The sequence below is a fragment of the Anoplopoma fimbria genome, chromosome 23 (assembly GCF_027596085.1).
Source record: "Anoplopoma fimbria isolate UVic2021 breed Golden Eagle Sablefish chromosome 23, Afim_UVic_2022, whole genome shotgun sequence".
NCBI classification, from domain to species: domain Eukaryota; kingdom Metazoa; phylum Chordata; class Actinopteri; order Perciformes; family Anoplopomatidae; genus Anoplopoma; species Anoplopoma fimbria.
This window is the reverse complement of record NC_072471.1, coordinates 14,456,934-14,481,933: the sequence shown is the minus strand read 5'-3', so window position 1 is coordinate 14,481,933 and position 25,000 is coordinate 14,456,934. Positions and strand designations below refer to the sequence as shown.

At 45.9% G+C, this 25,000-nt stretch overlaps 1 protein-coding gene across 1 annotated transcript in view; it reads left to right on the top strand.

Annotated features, from left to right (window-relative positions):
• sox5 (SRY-box transcription factor 5) overlaps positions 1-25,000 on the top strand; it is an 85,906-nt gene that overhangs the window by 4,881 nt on the left and 56,025 nt on the right. The window contains 2 exon segments of the mRNA XM_054624448.1: positions 4,882-5,077; positions 13,531-13,753. Of these exon segments, the coding sequence (XP_054480423.1) occupies positions 4,882-5,077; positions 13,531-13,753 (419 nt within the window).

Genomic DNA, 25,000 nt, shown 5'->3' with positions numbered 1-25,000 from the left:
GCCCCACTCTTCCCACTGTTCAAAAGGACAGCCTATAAATAGATATTAGGCAATATCCTTAAGAGTCTGCCCAGAGAAGAAGGGAGAGAAATGATAGAGGGGTGGGGGAGGGAGGGGAGGGATGGAGCGACATTCTTACAAACAGCTGATTGTGTAAAGAGGGAACAGTAAGTAAGACAACACCGGGGGACAGAGAGAGAGAGAGAGAGAGAGAGAGAGAGAGAGGGGGACAGACGATGTTAAAATAAGTTCAAGAGAGAGTGACGGAGGGATGGAGATGGAGAGAGAGGGAGTTTTTGAAAGCTGAGACAAGGAACAGCAGAGAGGGAGCGATATAAAGAAAAGAGCGATGGCAATAGAGCGATGGCAATAGAGCGAGTGATAGCGCGACACGGGGGAAAAAACATTTGTTTAAATTCCTGCCTGAGGTGTCATACTGATGTAAATGTTGCGGTCGGCTCCTCCGAGGCAAAACGCCCTGGGTGCCTTATCTAAAAGGAGCATTCCGCTCAACTATTTTGATATGCCCTTCCATTCCCTTTAGAAAACAATTTGAAAGAGAGCTTGCATTTCCACGCAAATAGACCTGAGTGACTGACAGGGGGGGGATTAAATAAAAAAACAAGAACAACAACATAAATGTCGCTTTGACTCTTGACAGCACTTTGGAATTAGCCGGTGTGCTTATTTTTTACTGCAGACGATGGATTCCACTGAATGTACAGCACACGTTTGTGCAGTGGTTGATATAATGTGTTGATATTTAAAGCGATCCTGAACACACGCACGCACGCACGCACGCACACACACACATGCAGACACAGAAGCTCGCACACACTTTACTGTGGAATTCTCCAGAGGAGGCTCCCACGCTCCCTGAAAGCTTGTTCTGAGTAGAGGAGTTAACAAGAGCAGTTAGCACCATGATTATGTTAGCAGCCAGACACACAGAGCGAGAGAGCCTGTGGTGTGTGTGTGTGTGTGTGTGTGTGTGTGTGTGTGTGTGTGTGTGTGTGTGTGTGTGTGTGTGTGTGTGTGTGTGTGTGTGTGTGTGTGTGTGTGTGTGTGTGTGTGTGTGTGTGTGTGTGTGTGTGTGATAGGCTGTGACATGGCTGCTTTGTCTTTCTCTCATTCTTCAGCAAAGCTGAAACCCAATCTTTGACCCCATTTTTTTTTGCATGTGAGCATCCTCTCCCATAAACCCGCCGCCTGTATTTAAACACGCTCGCCCGTGCGTAAGCGTGCGGCTGCTGACGTGCCAACACGAAATGGACGCGTTGATTACAGTAAGCCGAGGCCAGGAGATGGTTAACCACCGTCCACGGCGATTATTCGGCCCCGTTAATGGACGCGCGTCGTGGCCGATTAGTGACTTAGCAGCAGTGGACATATGTGATATGAGAGGGACTTAACTGAGGAGCCGCTAATCATCAAAAAGCCAAGGGGAAGTGGCGCTCTAATCTCAGCTTAGCGCTCTCACCGTGTGCACGATTGTGTGTGTGTGTGTGTGTGTGTGTGTGTGTGTGTGTGTGTGTGTATGTGGTGTTCCTGTAAGGGAAATGAGAGTTTGGTGGGCAGAAGAGACAAACAGGACATTAAAAAATGTGTGTCTTTGGAGTTTACATATTAGTTTTGTTTGTGAAAGAAAAAATAAATACACCGCTAAGTTTGTTGCACTGGTGTTATGACATTTGAGAAATCATTCATGGGCTGCTTCTTTGTAAAAAAAAAAAAGGCTAGCAGCATGTGCGCATAAATTAAGTGTGTTCATCACCGTGTTTGGAGTGACGTGTTTGAAATCGTGCTAATAATCTTTAATTATGACCTCGACGCCGATGAATTTATCTTTAAAACCCTCATCTTCTTTTAATCCTCGCGTCGCTCCGCGCTTTCAAGGGGCGTCTTCCTCCGGCTCCCGTCCAGGTCTCCGCCGGCACGACAGCCCTGCCAAACTTTAAATGAAGTAGCCGGCGTAACCTGCACACCCGCCGAGCCCAATTGTGTAGTAATTCCACTTCAAAGGCGAACGGGGGGGGAGAGGGGATTTTATAGCCGGAGAGGAGCTGTGAACGGCCTCCCCATTCATAGGCTCCCACCTCTGAGGAAGTAGTGGCAAGAGTATTGGGGAGGGGGGTGGATGGGTGTGAAGAAGAATCAAAATAAAATAAAAACAGCATAAAGCATGATGAAATGTTTGCCGTGTGTTGTTTTCTTTCCAAGAGAGAGAGAACAGTTGTCTTTGGCCCGCAGAGCTCTAGGATATCTCTGTTGTTTTTTCCCCGTGTTAATGTGTAACTGCTGCCTGCACGTCTAGATATGTCAGCGTGGCTACCGTGGTTGAATGACCGATCATAAAATCGCTAAAAGCAAAACCAAAAATCCTCACCGCATATTGATATTGCTGCGGCTGAGCCAAAGTGCAACAATCGGTGAGGTGTGAGGCCCCAAAGCTGACCCCAGGTCTGTTTGTTGGGGGTTACGGCCAGGCGGAGGTGTTCACGGGACAGAAGGGGAGGTGTTTGTGTTTGCATGTGTGTGTGTGTGTGTGTGTGTGTCTGAAACAAAAGGCCCCAGTGTGAGAGAGTGAAAGGGAGGTAAAGTAAACATGCAGTGATGAAGACAGACCTGCAGTGTTCAGGCCTCTGTTTGATGTATGCGCATGTATGTGTGTGTGTGTAGAGTTTGTACAGCTGGGCCTGCCACTTACTTTGGATAGACACACACACTTCTTTCTCCTCAGTCATTCTATCATAAGTATCATAAACGTTATCACGAGTCGATCACGGTGTTAATATGAAGTGGATTTCATGATAGCCGGTTTTATCTCTGGAGTCCTTTGTCATCGAAACAAATAGGAAATCTTTACTGGAATCATTTTTTGCTGAGCAAGCCCACGGAGATACAGTGTCCAGGGTGACTGATAAAGATATGTAACCTGTGTGTGGGTGTTGACATGTTGTCCTGAGTTAAAACACATATGCTCACTTGTTGTGACAGATTAGTGAATTAGAATAAGTGAGATTGTAGTTTTGCACAACTTGATTTAACAATCAAAGCTGTATTTTTTACTAATAAGTCAGTATCACATGGGTCCCTTATAAGTGGATGAAATTGTAACTACTAATAAAACTAAAAAGCAAATTGTTTATCCGTGTTCCTGTAATCTTCACATTTTGGAGATAAAGATGGTTATAAGCAATATGCATATGATAACACAAATTTGTAAATTGGTCTCAATTATTAGATTATCTGTGAGTTCAATGAATCTTGCAGGAAAAATCTCCCCAAAAACAATTAACCGTTATTAAATTACATCACTATGGCGGTGAGTTTTTCAGTACGGCTCGGAGTGGAGTTTATTTGATTTTGACCGTATCCTTCCCCCCGTCGCAACCTGATAACGCCGCATGTCTCTTAGCGCGGCGCTCTCCTTCGGCGCCTCCAGCGATGCGACACTCGACGTTGTTTGCGTTTCCACTGTCATAAGGTAAATAAGCAATGAATTAGCGACGGGGGATGCTCCGAGGAACAATGCCAGATGTACGGTCCAGAGGAAATCCAATAGAGTCAAGAGTGTAATCAGTTTACCGGAGAGACAAGCAGGGAGAGAGGGGAAGAAATTGGAGAGGAGCAGGGCTGGAGAGGAAGAGCAAATCAGAGACAGAGGAGGTTGCAGATGGAGGATAAAGATGTGACGACGTAGGTGAAAGTGAGAAGGAGCAGAAAAGTAAAAATATAACTTTTTTTAAATCAAAGATAATGAAAGAATGAGCGGACTTTTAGAGTCAGACGCCTGTTGCTTATTTCTCATTTTTCGCCTCTTCCCATTGCGCACACCACCCCCGCCTCCCGTTTTCAAAGCCCGTCCATCCACGCCTCCATCCACGCCTCCATCCACGCCAAGCGACCGAGCTTTAGCAGCCTATTACCCAGGGTCATAGTCGCAGTGGCTTCAAGGCTGACAAGCGCATCTGAAAGCACTCAGACGATGCTGAGAAGCACATTAAATTCTATTATTGCTGCATAGTCACTGCATCTCCATTCGGCTGAAGTACAGGGAGGCAAATGTACCTTGTGTGAGGCAGAGTTCACCTAATAGATGTGGCTTTATATCTTTTCCTCCTTTTCAAGGGGGGAACAAAGCCAAGGTAACAAATGCAAACAGCGGGGCCTTCGCGTTGCCGGCCATTTTCCTCCGGTTCCTCCATTGTCCAGAGGTTTTTCATAAACACATATTATTGTCACCGTGCATACTTCTCTCACTCTGTCGCTCTCTTTTTTCTTTTTTCTTTTTTCTCTTTCTCTTTCCCACTCTGAAAGCCCATTGTCAAGACATGGTCATTTCCTCCACAATGCCAGTGCAAGCGGGCTCCATTTGCAGTAATGGCCCCCGTCTTTTGGAAAATGCGAACGTTGAATGGCCCCCACGGTAAACATACTGTAAGACCTGAGAGTGTGTTTGAAGGTCTGCCAAGGAGCTGGATGCTCACAGACAGACTGAAGGGGATATTGTGTGGACTTGCACTGAGAGAGCGACAGAGAGAGAACGAATCCAGAGAAAAGGGAGAGGAAAAGAGAATTGGTGCGGGTTGATGAGCTGAATGGGATTCGGTGAATACCTGCTGGGAGGACTTAAAAGATGTCTTGGCGCAGGGTTGTTTTACAGTAAGCACGCAGCCTAGCGGGGAAAAAAATCCAAAAAGTTGGATCGGTCTGTCCAGGAGTTTTACAGGAACTAGTTTTATCCACAGGAACACGCACACTTCCTGTTGCCACCATCATATAACCTGTTATATCATCCTTTGAATATTGCTCACTCTTCCTCTTGTTTTTCCCTTCTCTCTCTTCTCTATCTCCCTTCTTTTTTTTTTTGTTTTCCAGGATGTCTTCCAAGCGACCAGCCTCTCCATATGGGGGGACAGATGGAGAGGTAACCATGGCAACCAGCAGACAGCGAATGGAGGATGAGGATGGCGAGGGACTGGGCGGTGTCATCCACCTCCCCCTGGTCTCCTACTGCGGCAAGGTGTCCCCTCGCTCGCCCCCCAACCGCAACTTGGACAGCCCCCCCAACACGGTGAGAGCAGCTACCGACTTTTGCATCTGATGGTTCTTATATTGTGTCGCGAAAGCATCCCACTTATGGGTGACGGCGGCCTTGAGCGGGGTCATGCCGTGAAACAGGTGCAACACGTGGGGATGTTTCCACAGTATGTGTCACGGCCTCAGGTTTGGCTTCTAAAACCAACGGAGTAGATCACATTACTTTTGTTTTATTTGGGAAACGATATCGTCGTTGAACACTTTCAGTATTGTTTTAATATTTAGCGAATTGCTAAATAAAAAAATCACACTTTCTAGGAGATACATGATACAGGTACTTTTAGATTCCGGTTCAATTACACTGTCCGAGGATTCGTCCGTAAAGAGTCAATGTCCATAAATCCGTTTCGGAATCCTTGAAAATAGTTGCTTCTTAAAACTTGCTTGAGAATGATCACATTTTTAAGTTATCTTAAGCATCAAATTAATCCAGTGAAAGGTGTCCATCCATTTGAACACGACAAACAATTTGCTACAAAAAATGCTATTTGAAGAATTCGGCAAAACTTTTAATGGTGCCAGTTGGCCAAAATGGAAACAAATATATAAGATAAACAAAATGGGGTTTGTTGTTAGTTTTAACCAACAGCTTAACTCATTGAACCCATGGCATAAATATGGTTCTTGTTTTCATCCCCCATACCATTATGGGAAGTATAGTTCTTAAACTTTGCTAAAAGGGTTAGAAAAAAAAAACATTGACAAATGTTTGTGGATGAATTCAGCAAGAAATCAACTTTCATTCTTTATTCTGGAATGGGCATATAATGTATTTTTAGGAATGAAACAAAATAATTTGAATTATGTTGCTTTTATAGAATTTCTAGACAAGCAATCAGTAATAATTCTGCATATTGAAAACAAAATGAAAGCTTATACGGTCTGGATCTCAAACGCGTCTTTGACTTTGGTATGTTATTTACTCCTCTAATGGTGACTAAGAGTCACCTTTAAACCCACGAACACAAAGCCAACAATGTGGAAACAAAATGTATGTTTGGCCATTCAGTCATGAAAAGAGTGAGTTTTCTAAAGAGGCAGAAATTGACTTTCTCTCTGTGTGTGTGTGTGTGAAAAGCAGTTTGGCGCTTGGAGCTTGAGTTCTTTTTATTTTATTTTTTCAGAAATGGGATGAACAAAAAAAAATAAGGTTCAAGGCTACTGTTTAGGTGCACAAGTGTTTTTTCGCTTTTGTGCGCGCGGCACCCGCTCATCGCCTTGAGCCCGTTTGATGCACAGTTGCGTGACTGCAACATTGTGAGCTGTTGCAGTGAGTCATTTTCCTCAGGAGGAAGTGTGACATTGTGTGTCGGTGCTGTATGTATGGTTCCGTGTGTGTGTGTGTGTGTGTGTGCATCTGGTGTGTGCGCGTATTTGTACAGTTGAATTGCATCTTCGGTGTGATTCATGTTAAATATTAGTGTAGGGCCTCGCGGTACACCGGCTCGTTCCAAACTTCTGTTAGCTGCCTTTCATGTGTGTGAGTACACAGGCCATGTGTGCATTTTTAAGATGACTCCTGCATGGGACTCATTTCACATTCAATACATGTGGTGTGATTTACAATGCATGTTTCAGTACATAAGTGTGATAATGTGACTGTATAGGGTATCATGTGTTGCTGGTATGCCTTATTTAGCTCTTTAAAATCGTGTCTGTGCAACAAAATGTTGACTTTCCACCGAAAAAAACGTGTTATTAACATTTCAGAGCATCCTTTGAAGGATTTTGTCTTGTTTAAAATGTAAATGACTCATGTGTTTGCACCAAAACTCTTTATGGATTGTTTTTTACTCGCTGTCTTGCCTTCATTCTGGCCCGTTACCTTGATACACACCTTGTCACAGCAGCGCTCTGATAACCGCTGTCAACCTTTCCCCCCCACACACTGACAATAAATGCTCCGCGTGCTGTAAAACAATGAAACAGAGCTTAGGAGCCGTAATGGAAAGCTAATTCTGTAATTAGCCTGCTGATTAGCCTGCAGGCCCCTCCCACCGTGGACTCTGCATGTGTGGCAGGTGCCGACTGTAAACCAAAGTCCTGGGAGTGTGGGGGAAACACACACACACACACACACACACACACACACACACACACACACACACTGGCACACGCTGGGTTATCCTCTGCTGTTGTGGACAGTGATTAGATTGTTCCTGGTTCATTTAGATGGATTAATCTTTTGCTATATTCAATCGAATATGTATTAACATTTTTAGTTGGTTCTGTCCGCTCCTGAAAAATTCTTAAATATCCTTACACGACTGCTGTCTAGTGCATTAATTGACAGCAGAAGGGGAGAAAGCGTTGTGTGTGTGTGTGTGTGTGTGTGTGTGTGTGTGTGTGTGTGTGTGTGTGGGGGGGGGGGTTCTCATACGCAGCATAATAGCTGATGTGGCTTATGAAGTGGCAAGCCAGGGTGTGTGTCTTGCGGGCGGGATGGGGGCTTATCCCACTGCCTGCTTGGCATGTTGTAAGATGTGTGTTAAGTTATTTTTTTTGGTGGTGGTGGTGGGTGGGTGGGGTTTACAGCTTCAATCCCTTCGCAGCTGACTGTCAGTGAAGAGTGGATGAAGAGAAAAAGAGGGGGAGAGATTTACAGCAGGGTGGGTGGGGGTGTCTGTGGGACTGTAAGGGAGCGGGGTCTGTCTCTCTCAGGGCAATTGTCGTAAAGTGATAGGGGGGGGGGAGTAAATGGCTCATCGGCGACCGGTTGACTTGGAAGTGAGGCAGCGGGGAGAGCGGACGGGGAGAAGGGTGGGGGACGGGAACTACAGCTTTATCTTGTCATAGTAAATTAACACGGTGGCGGAGAGGCGCTCCGCTACACGCTGACCTCTTCATCCCGCCGGCCTCGCCCGCCTGCTCCGCTTGGGCCACGGCCGCTTTACCTGCCTGCTGCAGCTACGCACACACACACACACACACACACACACACACACACACACACACACACACACACACACACACACACACACACACACACACACAAAGAGAAGAAAAAGCAGAAACAGCACTCACACACATTTTTTTTAAAAGCTGAAAGGTGCCACATTATTCACTTTTTAAAATTTCTGTTCTGGTGCAAAGCGCCGGCTCTGGATGAGAATAGTGCTTCTCATAATGGTTCGCAAATGAATGTGGTCGAGCTAAAAGGGTGTTTTATTGAATGTGAAGTTCTCCCCGTGCTGGTGGGCCCTGATTGGCTGAGAGCGGCTCGGTTCAAACGCCTGATGGGAAGGATTTTAGCGGCGGTTCAGTGAGGTCAGCCAATCAAACACTGAACCCAGTTATGATGCGGCAGAGTTAGAGAGGTCGTTTTACTTTATTCCGTGGTAAACAAATCAGATATTTCTGAATTATTTCAACAGCGTGCAGAATTGTTAATACCTTTTTCTTCTTGCTTGCTTTCTTTTAGGTGTTTTATGTTTGTGTTTTGCAAATCCTCGTAGAGAAAAAAAAAAGATGTTTTCACATCAGACAGAGGCAAGCATCTTCTCTCATAAATGTGTTAATGGACAAACACTAATTATTTCATTAACAGGCGAGATGAACGCCACGGCGGTAGAAAAACTCTAAAGATATTTCATCAGGCATTATTTCTTATTCATTTTCCTCCACGGGCCCTCTCTTCCCCTCTCTTTTTTTTGTGTGTGCAATTTCTATGTGTGATTATGTGTGTGTGCATGTGAATTTGACAGATTTAACACAGTCATTGAGCAGTCTTGAGACACAGTGGTCACACTTAATTTCTCATGCCAGTGATGCACTAATGAATCAACACACGCTTGCCTGTCAACAGCGAGGGGTCGCCGTAAAAATATACTGGCGCACATTTTAGCCCAACTGCTATTTCAAATACATAAAATACAGCTGCATGTTTTTAGATAAGGAGAAGGCCAAGTGTGACATTCTCGGACAATACGTTTAAATACCGAATTAGAATCTATTATTATAATAATAAGAATCAGGACGCTCAAATTAGTCAATGGCGACTGTATTTTGTGAAATAAACTAAAATAATTATGCATTTTTTTGTTTATTTGGGGGTTTCCATGGAAGTAGCTCCACCATATTGTTGTAACAGGAGGATAAAAGTAAAGCTTGTCCCAGCCTGAGGGACCTCGAAGTCAGAACTGAGTGTCTGTGTTTAGCCGTGGCATGTAAGGGGATTTGTTGCATGCGTGTGTGTGTGTGTGTGTGTGTGTGTATGTTTGGCAGTGTAATCGGAGGTGTGTTAAGTGTATGTCTTGTAGATTGGCAGCTCTGGCAGCACAGCTAAGTCCTTACCCCCCTGCAGGAGTGATCAGTGACATTCTCTCGGCGTGTGTGTGTGTGTGTGTGTGTGTGTGTGTGTGTGTGTGTGTGTGTGTGTGTGTGTGTGTGTGTGTGTGTGTGTGTGTGTGTGTGTGTGTGTGTGTGTGTGTGTATTTTAGTCCAGCAGCTGTTTCCAGTTCTTCCCACTGCCACATTGTCCATGCCTTGATCCACAACGACGCGCCAAGCATCGAATATTGTTTTTCTTCCCCGCACATACACCTTGAGCAGCCCGAAACATGTCAGGCTACGGTAGAGAGATTGAGGGGAGAGAGAGAGAGAGAGAGGGGAAGAAAGAGAGTTTCTTCCGTCGGGCAACAGAGAAGGAGGAAGGGAAGAAGAGGAGGAACATGAACGGCGGCATCTGTGCTGGCTGTAGAAAAAAAAAAAAAGCATTTGGATGTTTGTTTTTTTCCCCCTTCTTTTTCTGGCAAGAGTTCCGTGTTTTTTAAACCAACCTCCCCTCACAGATGAGCTTAAGAAGACAAAAGTTGTTTAATTCGGTTCCATTGCAGAGGCAGTAAAAGGATAAAGAGAGTGAGGCGCAATTTTTACTTTGTTCCAGTCATTTTTGGAAGAGAATTGACATCTGCAAACTAAAGGCAGAACCGCCCACACTGCCAGCCTGCCACATCCAGTGCATATAAATACATATATGCAGGCACTCACACATTTACACACACACACACAGACACACACACACACACACACACACACACACACACACACACACACACACACACACACACACCTACAGGCTATGTGCACTCAGTGTCACACATGTGCACACAGAAATGGCTGGAAAAAAAACCTGAGAGGAGGGCTTGAACAGTTTACAGTATCCAGAATTATGTTTGTACTTAGGAATAAATGCATGTTGATGTGAAGAAAGTTTTCGCAACCCTGTGTTACTGCAGGAGCTCGTCGCCGGAGTGACACCCGTTTACTATAGAAGGTCGGTCTTGAGTTTTTTTTTTGATCCCTCTGTCTTGGACTTCGCCAAATCACCAGGGTGAGAATGTCAGCAGGGGCACGTGGATTAAATGCTGTGAGGTTGATTGAGGGTGGGGGTGGCGGGGGGAAGAAAAAAAAAACATAAGCCATTTAAGTTGCCTCCGGGATAAGGCCGTCTGTCTGACTTCACACATGAATAATGTCACGGGCCCTAATTTACCAGATCTTTGAAGAAGAAGCCCTGGCTCCCCGCTAATTCCCCTTGATTTAGAAATGACCTTCATTGTTGAACGCGGTGAGACGACATCAGATTTTGCAAAACAGCGCAAAAGAGATCCGACAATCCCCCTTCAACCCCCCCCCACCCCCCACCCCATCCACCCGTATTCTTGCCCTGTTTGTTTTGTTTGCGTGACATCTTTCTCGAAAAAGAAAGAGTGCGGCTGTTTTTAAGTAGGCGCTGGATTAGATAAATGGGATGTGACAGGTGTGACCGCTGCCTTCAAGATGCCTGCCTTCCCCTCTCTCTCTCTCTCTCTCTCTCTCTCTCTCTCTCTCTCAATGAAGCTCTCTGTCAACCCTGCTCTCTCTCTCATTTCCTCTAATAACATCTCATCTCTCTCACTCTCTCCTTCGCCTTTTTCTTTCTCTCTTTCTTTGACTTCTACCCACTTGCACTCCTTCTCTCTCCTCTGTCTTCCTACATTTTTTCTTTCTTTACGTGTCGTGCCGGGGCGCTGATGCAACTCGTGATCACAAAATAAAAAAGCCGCTCATTTGAAGTCTAAATTTCCCTAATCTGAAGGGCAAGAGAGAGGAAGGGGGGAACGCAGCAAGGGAGGAGGGAGACAGGAGCAGGTCGAGGCCCGTCAACTTGGTCAGGTGGTGAGCGGGGGGGAAGAGTAAAGTCTTTCAGCGCTTTAAGATCACAAGATCACTTCCTCGCAGCAGCAGCAGACCCTCTGCCAGTGTGCGGGAAGCCTCGACACCGCCGGGGGGGGGGTTGAAGCCTCGTCACCATCATCGCACACGTACGACTGTTACAGCCGTATCATCGCTGTCACACTCTGTCCCTCCGCTGCGATGCGTGTGTGTAGAAGCGCGCGGATGGAGAGAATTAGTGAATTATTGAGCGTGCTGACTTATTCAGAGTGTGGAAAACACACAGCGCCCAAATAAAGAGAGAGAGTCAGTGAGGTGTAGGAAACGGAGAGTGATAATGGTCCGCTGTACCTCTCATACAGTGTTTGACCACTGATAAATGAAAGCGTGGTCAATATTGAAAAGGCCTCTGCCCGCCTGGCTTTATTCCCTCAATAGAACAAGGATTTGAAACTTTGTCTCGAGGAGTTGTTTCTTTTTTCTCTCTTCTAGTCAAAAATCTCATACCTGTAGTATAGAAACGAATGAAAACTTGGATCACCTGGGGTCTAGATGACTTCATTGTGGACTGTGATCTCTGTTTTAAGTTCCACTTCCACCAGCAGCCTGCGAGTTAATGATTGTAAAACTATCTCCGCCTTAATATGCCATAATGTCATTAATCCAGCTGGAATGCACCACTGTGTCTCTCCCTGTATCTCTGTGTCTCCCTCACATGCACAACAACACGCACACAGTACTGTAAATGTGTGTGTGTGTGTGTGTGTGTGCGTATGTCCCAGGTGGCGTCCTCCATATTGTGGTTAGATTAGCCAAAGATTAACTCCGTGGACCATTGACCCTCCCGTCTACAAAGAGCTGATCTGACAGACTGACACGCTTGTTCCTGTAGTTAGAGAGCACAACACACTGGCATTAACACACCTGTGCGTGAGCAATGGAGGACACTGTATGCAACCGCTAGTCTGGACGTCTACCCGACCCAGGTGGTGCGTGTTCTCTGTGGAGGCTGACGGCGTCCTCCTTATCAGTGTCACTGTTAATTGGGCTCAGCTGGAATTAAATCTATCATGCAGGCTATCTAAACAAACACAGGTTTTATTAGGTCAAAGATTAACTTAGAATTACTCACCAGTCAGCTGCTGTTCTGAGATTCCTTTCGTATTCTTTATTCATCCAACTTTATCAAGATAGTCTTTTAAAATGTGACAATTACCCAAAGAAGTTTGAAGACACAAAATCTTAGAGTGACATTACGATAAGTTTATCATTTATTTGAAATGTTAAACTTCTAAATACAAGATGTGTCCAACTTTACTTTAAGTCAAGTCACTTTATGTGTCCCGGAGGTTTCAAGTGATGTCACTAAGTCATGACCCAGTTAAAGGACAGATATACCATCCAAAGGAAGTGATAACAAGAAAAAAACACATTTTTTAATGGACTAAAAAGACACACAAAAAATAATTTGTCATCGAAGAGTACAGGGGTCAAAATTAGGAATTTAGGAATCAATGTTGTGTATTTTAGTTTCTTCATATGAGAGGATTATTATTTCTAATGGTCATTAAATTTCACATGTAGAAGTCTGTTAAAACTTTAAACACAGGACAGTAGGATAATTATTCCTCACGACAGCTTGGCAGAAGGCACATCTTCACTCTGAGCTGTATATATTATATTTTGTATATTTCATGCTGATTCTTGTTTTGTCAGTTCCTTTTTATGAATTTATGGAAATGATTTGACACCTCTCCAAAGCTTTGTTCTGATTTCTTTTCTTTTTCTGATTGTCCTGTTTGATAGAGTTGCATCCTCAGCATTAATTGTCACAAGTCGTGGGACAAAAGTAGCACGACGCTGAAAGTTTGGCGCTTGGGATGCGGTACAGTAGCGTTGGACTTCCCTCAAAGCCGAGCTGCTGAAGGCTTTGTAATAAAGAGTTAGCGTGACTCTAAGAGGCTGTGGAGTCTTTCGCTGTTGTTTCATGTGCTTGTTCTGTCAAGTACCTCCAACTCAGTCAAATGCAGATTCCTGAGGATGTGAGAGAAAGAGAGAAGAAGAAGTGTGCTTGAGATAACTGGCCAGGGATGACAGTTGCATTGAGCTGTGAGAGGGGGAGAAGGAAGGAATAAAGGGAGAAGGAGAGGAGTATGAAGATAATGAAGGGCGTATGCCAGCTCCTCCTCCTCCCCAGTTTCTTTATTTACATCTTAAAGTTTTGCAAAATTTTGGAATCTAATAGTCGATCTCCTCCTTTTCCCTTTCCAGGAGCAGGACGGCACTAAGGGGAGCTCTCTGAGTCCTTACCCCCAGCACAATGCTACCTCACCGGGCAAAGAGGACGGCGGAGGCGGAGGGCGGCCCTGCAGCGACGGCGGCTCGGCCACGGGCACCCTGGGGACGCCCGAGAGACGCAAGGGCAGCCTGGCAGACGTGGTGGACACACTGAAACAGCGCAAGATGGAGGAGCTGATCAAGAACGAGCCAGAAGGTCAGTGGAACTCCCCGCCATCTCTGTTGTCCTTTCTGTCTTCGTCAGTACTTCCTGTTTTCTCTCTCTCTCTCTCTCTCTGTTATGAACTCTACACACATTCAGATGAGAGGCGAGCCTTTTGTTTGTTCCAGCACACAGACGGACAGCATCAGCTGTTTGGGGACCATTGTCCACCATGCTTTCATATCTTTCACAGCCTGACGAATAAGATGTGTGCTTGCTTGTGTTTGTGTGTGTGTAGTAGGGTTTGTGAGAGTGTGTGAAAAAGCCTGACTTCATTCTCCAAATGTTCTGCCAAATGAGGGTTACATTCACCTTTCACACTGCCTTAGTAACCTTTTGGGATAACTTTCTCTCTCAGCCCTCAGATGAACATTTCACACACTGTTGCAGACACCGAACCAGATTTTCGCCCAGGGCCACATAGCTTAGCTCGATTAGCCCCCACATTTCATTGGCAAATTTAGCCCTGGGCTAACAGTTGGAGTCAAGAGATAAAATTAGCCCCTTGGCCAGCTCTAATTTCTCATTGGGCAGATAAATGGGGGCTTAAGTCACTATGAAACGCATGCGATAGTGTTAATGTGATAAGGAGATTACCAACAGGTGTCCATCTGACGGGATAGTATAAATAACATTGGGCTCTTTTTGTGGAGGTGTCTTTCCTGTGCAATAAATTATATTTGTCTTAAATGTCATAATAACCAGTGATGTTTTTAGTGAAAATTATGGAGTTGTTTTTAGACAATTCATCTTATCAAACACAACACTTCTTAATACAAGTGAAACATGGATCAAAATGAGTTTTACCAGCTAATACCTATATATCTTTTTATCTTGAAAGGCCTAAATATTAAATATTATTTCAAGAACTCCTATCAGTGAATTTTGATTTGTTCCTTTGGCAGATTACTTGCGAAAACACCTTGTATTCATTGCTTTTGTATCTTATTCTGAAGTGGCCTTTGTTTCAATGCGTTTTTAAAGCTCAAGGGCACTTAAGCAAAAGAAATCAGAATGTTTTGGGTTTTTTTTTTTAAAGAGAACCGAGCACAGTCCTACTTGACCCTGAACAGACCTGTAGATGATTTGACCCGATCCATAATGCAGCCAAGATCTCTATGGCAGATACCTGCTATGGCGACCTATAGATTACCCTTTAGCTTCTTAATCCACCACTGCTGTGCGCTGAGATTTCTCCTCAAACATCTCTGAACTGTATGCAGTCGCCCAGTGAAAACGTGCCGGAAAAGGTAAAGGAACAGTGCAGCAGTACAGTGTGTATCGGTGTTTAGTGTTGGTGCGTTCAGACAGAGCATCAACAGGCTTCCGTCTAAAGCTACGACGCGTTTTGCAAGCTTTTCTGTACGCTTTTCAAAAGCGGTTCGAGACTGCTGGTCAGCTTTCGCCCTCTGCTCGTTTTTACTCCAGTAAATAGAGAGGCCTTTTGTGGCATATTTTAAACCCCACCCCCAAAAAAAAAAAAAAAAAACGAGGCTGTTTGTCGAGCCGAGCTTTAATTGTGGTATTCTTTTGGGTTGTTCGATGCTTTGCTGGACCTCATGAACTGGTCGTACAGGGAAAGAAAAACAAAACAACAACCATAATGGATCCTTATATGAGTCAGCCAGCGCAGAAAGAGAGAGAGAGAGTGTGGAGGAGACAAGAGAAGGAGACGTAAAGACAGAAGGAGGAGAGAGAGAGAGAGAGAGAGAGAGAGCAGTGTCTTCACAGACCCCATTAGCCGAGTGCCACAGTGGTGCGGCTTCCAAACCAACCCGGAGCATTATCTGCCCCTACGTTTAAATGAAACGCGCTAACAAAAGGCCCCAGCGCCTCCAGACCCAGCACACACACACTAACACACACTAAACACACACACACACAAAAACCCAGGCCAAGCAAGAGAGAAAGGACGAAAGAAAAGAGAGTAAAGGAAGAAAAGGGATGCTGAGAAAAGATGAAGAGAGGCAGAGGGAAATGGAGAGGGACCGGGGGGGGGATGGCGAGGGGCGTTATTGAACGCGAGATAGAAATCCCTTTTCTGTGCCCGGCTAGCTATTGTTTGGCTGTGTGAGCCACAAAGGCCATTAGCAGCAAACAGCAGGTTGGGATGAAAATTTAATGAAGGCTTTAATCATTATGAAAGGCCGGGAATATTACTGCTCTCTCTCTCTCAGTCCCGTACACACACGCTGGCACGCTGCTTCCAGCTGGATCAATGACACACACACACACACACACACACACACACACACACACACACACACACACACACACACACACACACACACACACACACACACACACATTTAGAGTGTAGGAGCATTAACACCGGGAGGGATGTGAACGAGGGGCCAAAGACACAAAATGGGTCAGAAAACGCTAAACATCTCGGAACAGAACGAGAAGCTTGACTTATCGAAGGCAAGCCCTGAGCTAGACATCACACACACACACACACACACACACACACACACACACACACACACACACACACACACACACACACACACACACACACACACACACACACACACACACGTTGACAACGTTGACAGTCACACCAGTGTGGTTTAAGTTTGAAAGAGATAGTTCCGTGTCTGTGACTAGTGTTGCTCTACTTAGGCTAGATGAATGGAGAGTGGTAGATACTAGGTCAGTGTGTGTGTGTGTGTGTGTGTGTGTGTGTGTGTGTGTGTGTGTGTGGGTGTGAGCTGGTAAAGCCTTTGGGAGCATGCACACTTGTGTATGTGTATTTGCATATGTATTTGTGACAATGCACGTGTGTTTGTGTGTGTTATGGGAAGGATCGCATTAGGTCGCATGCATGCAAGGTGTGTGTGTGTGTGTGTGTGTGTGTGTGTGTGTGTGTGTGTGTGTGTGTGTTGGCCTCTAATAAATGACTAGCCATGTTGTCCCCCATGGCCTGGCCCAACCATGCTCCACCGCTCTCCTGCTCTCTCCATTCATCTCCTGTCTTACTCCACCGGCCACCTGCTACCCTGGAGATACACGCTCACACACACACACACACACACACACACACACATACAGCGGTAACATATATGTGCCGCAAACACACACACACACGCACACAAACAAGCCGCCTAACCGCCGTCTTCGATAAATTCTTCAGGAGCGACAGGGAGGAACAGTGAAGATAATAATGCCATGACACTGCCTCGTGTGTGTGTGTGTGTTAGTGTGTGTGTTTTTATCTGGACAGGCCGCTGGGCGAGCAGCTCGTGCCTGAGTGTGTGTGTGTGTCATTACAAGGAATAATGAGAGCAGAGTGCAGAGCGTCGCGGGAGGCACAGGGTCGAGAGGAGAGCCGGTGTGAAAAACCCAAGAGAGATGACACACACACACACACACACACACATCCACCTGGACAGTTCCTTTGGACTCGCCATTTAACCCCTCGTGACCTCCCATGCCACAGAGCAAGGCCTAGTGATAATCTATTAGCCCCGCGGTGGGAAAAGACAGGCACCTTGTGGACAGACAGATAGACATAAACAGACAGACGGACAGAATGAGATTATAAACTGCAAAAATGAAAAGAGAAGGAAAAAGGAGGGGAATTAAAAGGAGGAGAGAAATCACTAAATGGGGCACAGATGTTCCTCTCGGCCCCTGGAGTGGTGCCTTCACTGCCCTGGACTTTCACCAGACACTCAGCCTCATTCCTCTTCTCCTCTCCTCTCCTCTATCCTCTCCTCTACCCTCTCCTCTTTCCTTTCCTCTCTTCTATTCTCTCCTCTATTCTCTCCTCTATCCTCTCTCCTCTCCTCCCAGTTAGTGCCAGCTGAGCTCCATCTCTGGACCCGTCTGTTGACCCTCTGCTACCCGGTTACAGCTACCCGTCACTGGGGCTCCGTGGCCTCCGGGACTTTTATGTTTTCTCTCTTTTTGCAGCGTAACCTCCGTTGTGAACACAAGAATAAACACTAGAATTTCTCAACTAGAATTAAGTTTCTGCTGAAATTTGGCCAAATGTTGTGCCCCATCCATCACTTTGCGTGTAGAGTTGCAGGGGAAACTCTAGGATTTGACAATAAAACCCCCCAAAACCCTCCTTTATATTGGATTTAAAATGTGCTTTTTATTAAAGCATCACAGCCAAATTCATCAGTATTCCTCAGTTTTCTGGCATCCCGATGTCAAAAACCTGTGATAGAAATTTGTATTGATTCAGCTGCAATTTAAAATGTCTTAATGCCACAACATCAGAATTAAAAAGTCTGATTTGAACAATTATGATGTCCTACCCTAAAAAAAAAAGAAAAGAAAACACACTATTAAATTGCCATTTTTCTTGTAAAACTGACATGAAACTGCCTATAAGAGATAACTTAGTGCTACCCTGGCCTCCGTAATGCACGGCCCTGACCTGAACACACGTGCAGGGACACAAGAGGCACACTCACGCACACACACACTGAGCCCCGCAGGCCCGCACACACACACAAGCGGACGTTGTGCAGGTTTATAACCGCCCCTGTAACCTTGAGGTCAACCAGAATGGTGTTTTTATGGCTGAGCGTACTCGCTGCTCCAAGGCACTGGTTTCCATACTGAAAATGCCAACTCAATGACAGATGTCACACACACACACACACACACACACACACACACAGGGGCACATGCTCACACATGCACGCACAGCACTTCATCTATTTTCAAGGCAGGGAGGGAACCCAGGGTTTGCTTTTAGAGAGCACTGAGGCATTTTATAGGACAGCACTTAGGCAAGGCCATTGTGCCACACAAGCACACAGTTGCCGGAGCTCCCTCACGCCTCCGTACACTCCAATGGGTGACAATGGGAAGGGCGGATACGTTCTGCCAAGGAGGAGAGGGAGAAAGAAAGGGAGGAGAGAGAAAAAAAAAGGAGCCGGAGAAGTGGAGGGATCGAGGCAGGTCTCTGGTTCATCCGTCCATCAGCCCCACCCCCTCCTTCACTTTGCTTAATCCAGCCACGGCTCTGATATCTGGGGGGGGGGGGAGAGGTTATGTCAAGCACATGCACACACATCTATAAACATCAACAATGCCATATACAACCCTTGAGAGTCATCACACAGACCTGTGACTTTTAGGCCCTAAGGGGAATTTGGGGTCTGCAACACACACACACACACACACACACACACACACACACACACACACACACACACACACACACACACACACACACACACACACACACACACACTCACAAACATACAGCAGCAGGTTCACAGCCCTAGCGTGGGAGCGGGCGGACGTCTTTATGTGATTTCCACCCTTTGTCGGTAATTAGTTAGTTGTATAAATTAACATGAAGTGCAGAAGGACTCTCACAGCCATTGTTTGTCGCGATCATTCTTCTCGCGCTGGGAAAAAAGGAAGGCGAACGAAACAAAACAGAGGGGGGAGGTTGAAAGAGAGATTTTCTTTTTCTTTTCTTTTTTCTTATTCACTACGAGCAAAAAGAGAAAGTTCAGCGGAAACCAGAAAAAGCAAGATTTTTGTCGTCCCGGTCGGCAATTAAAGGTCTCTAAATACACGGTCAGCGTTCGCTAAAGAGAGTTTGACATCATGCTTATCGGACTAACTCCACCTTGAACCTCTTCCGAAGGCGATTCGTACGTCAGTTGTTGTTTTTCATCTCCTATCCTGTTACCTGGCTCAAAAAAGGAAACATTCGCTGGTGAAATTCAAACATTGACGAAGGAAATGGCATCCCTTTGCACCAATCTACTCACTTTGAAGCAGACCAAGAGCTAATTTCTCACATTGCTCATCTAAGAAGACCAGTTCTTTTTTATTTCTCATTCTTCCCACTTATCCGAGTGTCAGTTAACTTCACCGCGTTTGTAGCAGCAACGAGGAGAGGGGGGACTCACAATTCAAATCAATTCTGTTTTTTTTTTTTTCTTTTTTCTCCCTTTGTGGCATGTGAAACAGGCAACGTCATGGGGCGAACCTGAGGCCTATTGTGGGGCCGGCCATTGTTGGCCCGATGAAAGGCGCATTCAAGTCACTTTTCTTATTGAATTGTTTTGCGTCTGCTTTTCAACGTGGCATTCTCTCTCCAGCTTTGCGCGAGACAATCAGTGGGGATGAAACTCCTTTCTGCCATTCTTCCCAGTCCAGATGAGCGATATTAAGGAGATGAATAGTATGCATGCGTGTGTGTGTGTGTGTGTGTGTGTGTGTGTGTGTGTGTGTGTGTGTGTGTGTGTGTGTGTGTGTGTGTGTGTGTGTGTGTGTGTGTGTGTGTGTGTGTGTGTGTGTGTGTGTGTTCGTGCGTGCGTGTGAGTGTGTGTGTGTTGTAGGGGGGAAAAGCAGTGCCCCAGCTTTTGTCCAATACATGAGCATAAAGGGGCTTATAGAGAGCAGAGAGGGTCCTGTGGTTTTCCTGATGGTGTGTGTGTGTGACTGTGTGTGTTATTGGCCTCCCGGCGTGGCATTAAGTTAAGGACAAAGGCCTGAGGTTCATGAATCAGCCAGGGCTTCCATAGCTTAGCTATTGTGACCTAGCCACAATGTGACTGTCCTATGGTCCTACAGTACAGTGTGCGTAAGTGCATGTGCGTATTTTACCGTGTGTTTTTACCGTGTGCCTGTATATCTTCGCAGTAGTAATGTACTTTTACATTTCCTGTCCGTCATACAATCATATGAATATGTTTGAGGTGTCCGTGTGTGTGTTTGTGTGACTCAGACTGTCCCACATAAAGGCCTCCTGTCACCGACTCCCAAATGTTAGACAGGCCCCAGTGTCCTGGCCTCCACCCATTCACTTCCATTCAGCTTCCACGTCCCATGACCAAATCAGTGGAATCCGTGATTTATCTATTCAGCTTTCTCATAAACTCTCTTCAGTTTTGCCACTGGCCCCGTCCTGTTGTTGTTTGTCTTCCACGTCTGTGATTTTCCTTTTCTTGGTCTTTTGCTCTCATTCCCATGGAGAGACGGAGGAATGTTTTTATGCGGCAAAATGGCTGCAAGATGAATGATGTTTTGGTGCGCCGACTTTTTGTGCCTCCATTACTTTATCAAAAGGATATGAAATGCGGCCGAAAAATCTGAAAACTTTTCATTCAGGCACTTAGGCAACAAAAAACACTCTGAGAAACAATGTGGGGAGGAATTTGTTTCTTGGAGTTCCACCAGTTTTCAAACGGCCAAGCATTTTTACTTGATAAGAGGAATCATTAAGTTAGCGGATAACTTCAACAATCTCCCATTAAGGAGTTTACTGACATACCAGCAGTGACTCTTTTGAGTAGGTGGATGTCGCGTTTTTGGAAAGAAACGCTTGATTTTCTTCATCTTGACATTGTGCCATAGAGAAATATAACAAGCTATCACTTCGCTGCGAGCTTTCCAGACATTTCTGTTAACATGCAAATGTCATAGTGTGTATGTGCATGGATGTATTTCTAAGTTAAGTTTAAATTAAGGGCGCACTAGTTGGAAGTTAAAAACACGTATGTCTCTTTTAGTTATAGTTTTGTACTGCAGGCTCAATTACAACAATTGGTAACGCTTTATTTTACGGGTCCATAATTTCCTAGGCAGTTACCTAGAGAAAACTTATGTAATGTGGTCCTAATCATGGGAAAAATAGAGTTTTGAAGCAATAGGGTAATTTTTCGGTGGGAAAAAGAAACCCAAGTTAATCTTTATTCATCAATCATCAATTATTTTACACATTATTCCTATATGTTGGACTTTATGCCTGCCTGTAGACACATTTCTTGACCTTCTGTGCACCTACTTAAAGACTTTCTAGGTAAGTAATTGAATGGACTAGTTGGAAGTGTTCCAATTGGACACTCGCATTTTTTTAATGAATGTCCCATGAATCTTTAGAAACTAATACAGGAAATAGAGCTAAGTAAAACATAAACAAATCGACCAGGCTAAACAGACATAACTGATACCAGGCATGGCACACGTGATCATATTCAAGCAAATTTCTTAGCTGACAAGATAAAACATTTGCTTATGTGACTTATGTATTTAGCTCCTAAACTGTAGGTTTGCAATTTAATGGCACCTTCGTGGCAGCATGTAAGCTCACTGTAGGCTCAAGTGTTAGAGCTTATTAGCTGTGGCTGTTTTTGCAATTCTGTATTTGTGCATCTAACTGCCACATACTGCATGTTAATATATAAATATATATATATATATTTGTGTTTGTGTGTGTGACAGAGACTACATCCCAGTTCCCCTTGTATAATCCATGTAGGCTTGTGTTGTAAAGCAGCAGAATCTGCTTAGTGCAATTTCACATCCCAGCTCAGACACACATGTGGAACCATCAGAGCTGTAGCCTCCTCTCACCCATGTCAGCAGTGTCCAGAACAGGATTTAAGGCCTGACATGGATGTAGAGGGGCTTTAACAGCCTGGGTGGAGGCGTGGGATCGGCGGGTAGCACCGCATAGCTCTGGTTAGATTGTCTGCACACACGGGAGAAAAAAATCTACAGTATGTCGGCCCACATCCCGATGACGAACGCACGCACCAGCCTGTGTGACCTGACCGACGGAGCTATCCATGATGCATCGGGGATAGCGAATGGAAGCAATCCAGGGATCCCCGTCATCGCCGCCCACTTGCCACCCTTCGCTGCTTCCGCTTCCCTCTCTCCCGTGTGACAGATGTCAAGGTGGCGCGCGTACTGTTGTGCAGCTTTTAGCAGCTTTGGTCAATCGGAGAGCAACAAGTTCGCTCGGCTAGTTACTCAGCCCTTCAATATGGCAGCCAGGCAGCTAGCCGGGAAGCCGCCCTTACGACGCATCGGCCGGCTTGCCAAGACCGCAGCTTCTCCGCCTTTCGTAGCTCCTCTAGACATCTATTCAGTGAGCTGGCCCCCGTCAGCCAGTCACCCCGTCAGTCTTTGAAGCCACAGGGTCTCTGTTAATTAACCCCTGGCTTGCTGGTCAGAGGGCGGGTCCCGTAGATGAAGTGGTGGTGTCTGTGTTTGTCAGCCCCTGTGGGTCGCGACCCCCGAGCCCACAGCGCGGCTCCCCCTCCTTATTAGAGCCAGATGTTGGGAGACAAGCATCCCCAGCGGCCCCCACCTCTTCCCCCTTCCCCTCTTCCCCTCTCCACCCCTTCGCTCCCGCCGCATGCTTCTTTTTCTTCGCTGCTGCTCGGCCAGCAAGAGCGGCCGTCAGCAGCCACTCATGTCGGCCCTCTGATGCTCGTCTGGATGGATGGATGGATGGATGGCTGCTGTAGTTTCTCTGTCTGCCTTTCCCCCCCCAACCAGCCGTCCTCCTCTTCTTTCTCTCCCTGTGGGACACCTCTATCCATCCATTCACCTCCCCCGTATTTTCACCCCTCCCTCCTCGTTTGGCCCACTGCCCCTTTCCGCTTCGCTCAGGGGAAAGAGTGTATTTGTATGTGTGTGTGTGTGTGTGTGTGTGTGTTTGTGTGTGTGTGTGTGTGTGTGTGTGTTGCCTGGCAGCGCGCCCGCTCCCATCGCTTCCCCCTCCGTTTCTCCTACCTCATCCTTCCCTACACTTTTTCCTCCCCCCTCTCATCCTTGCCGTCCTCTCTCTTCTGTTTCTCTTCTCCGCTACCTTCCCTCCTCCATCCTTCTCCTCCTCATACCTCCTTTTGTTCCCGTCACTCTCTCCACCTGCTTTCTAATCACTCCCACTCCATCTCTTTCACTCCCTGCCTCCATTCATACTTCGCTCTCCGTCTCCGTCTCCATCTCTCTCCCTCCCCTCCCTCCCCCTCCCTCGTCTCTCTTCCTCGGCTGGGCTCAGGAGCAGTGAACAGGTGTTGTCTCCTTTTGATTTGGGTGCGTTCGGATTAATGCTGTCAGCTCAGCTGTTAAAACAACTGCCACCGCCAGATGCCAGTCAGTTTGGGGCTGGAGCTGTCACCTACACACACACACACACACACACACACACACACACACACACACACACACACACACACACACACACACACACACACACACACACACACACAAACATCCAAACAGACGCACACTCAGATGCAAGCATGCACACACACACACACAGGGCCTCTTGGCTCATTGTGATAGCGACAAAGCAAATCAGCTGCTGTACGCCACTCTTGTCTGTAACCCAGGTGTGTGTTTCTGTAGACACTCCAAAACATTACAGTCGGTGGGTTTAAAAGGGACACTGTGACATGATACTACAGCGATCATTAATACATAGTCAGAGTTGCTGTAGACTCCCCTAGACAACTGTTCATCATTTAAAAGGTGCTTCATAAGCAGGAAATAAGCGTTCTCTCTGAATGAAGGATTTGCTTCTGTATTCAAAGAGTAAACCTTCAATAAGGCTTGTTTGTATTAGCTTGGCCTGTAACTGTGTTTACTGTTGGAGAAACTCTCCATCCCTAAGGCAACACATGATTTCTACCTCCCCACCTCCACCCTCCCACCCTCCTTTCCTCCCTACCCCGCTCACACTCACTTGTTCCTTTCTTTTCTCCAACACATCCATCCTTTTCTTCCTACATCCTTCATCCCTCTTGCATTCATTTTTTAAATGTTACCATAAACTTTCACCTTGTACATCTATGATCTGTGTCTACATGCGTCACCAGTTTTTATTTTTTTTGGCATGGACTCCTTCCTACGCTAACGGCCCTTTCCTGGCTGCTTTATTTAGAATCTTTTTGTTGAAATTTGTGAGTTAAGTGATGATTAACTATGAATATCAATGATCAGTGGTGTGTAAGTGGTGTGTAAGTGGTGTGTAACGGTGCTATTTAAGACTCCTTTAGATGTGGGTTGAGTTTGCAATGTTTCCTGTCTGTTTGAGTGTGTGTCAGATGGCGGGTAGTGGGCTTTCGGAGAGGCGTTGCTGGTATCCGGGTCCATTTCATGTGCACACACAAAGTATTGAGGAGAGTATTCCACAATCCATCTCTTCCTCTCTGGCAGATTTTTGATCTATCTTTATCCCTCTCCCTCTTGCTGTCCGTCTTCCTCTCTCACTCACTCACTCACCCACTCACCCACTCACCCACTCCCTCACTCTCCAACATGTTTGTTTGCAAGCTTCACACTAGACTAGTCTTGTGATGCCGGTTCAAGGAGCCGTCCGGACTGAGACACTGGACACTTGTTCGCGAGGTCACGTCGGTTTGTCTGACACACTCTCACACCCAAAAGCACACACACACACACCCAACGTACTCTCTTACATTGAGCCCTCTGTCTGGCTCTCCCCCCCGGTATCAGTTT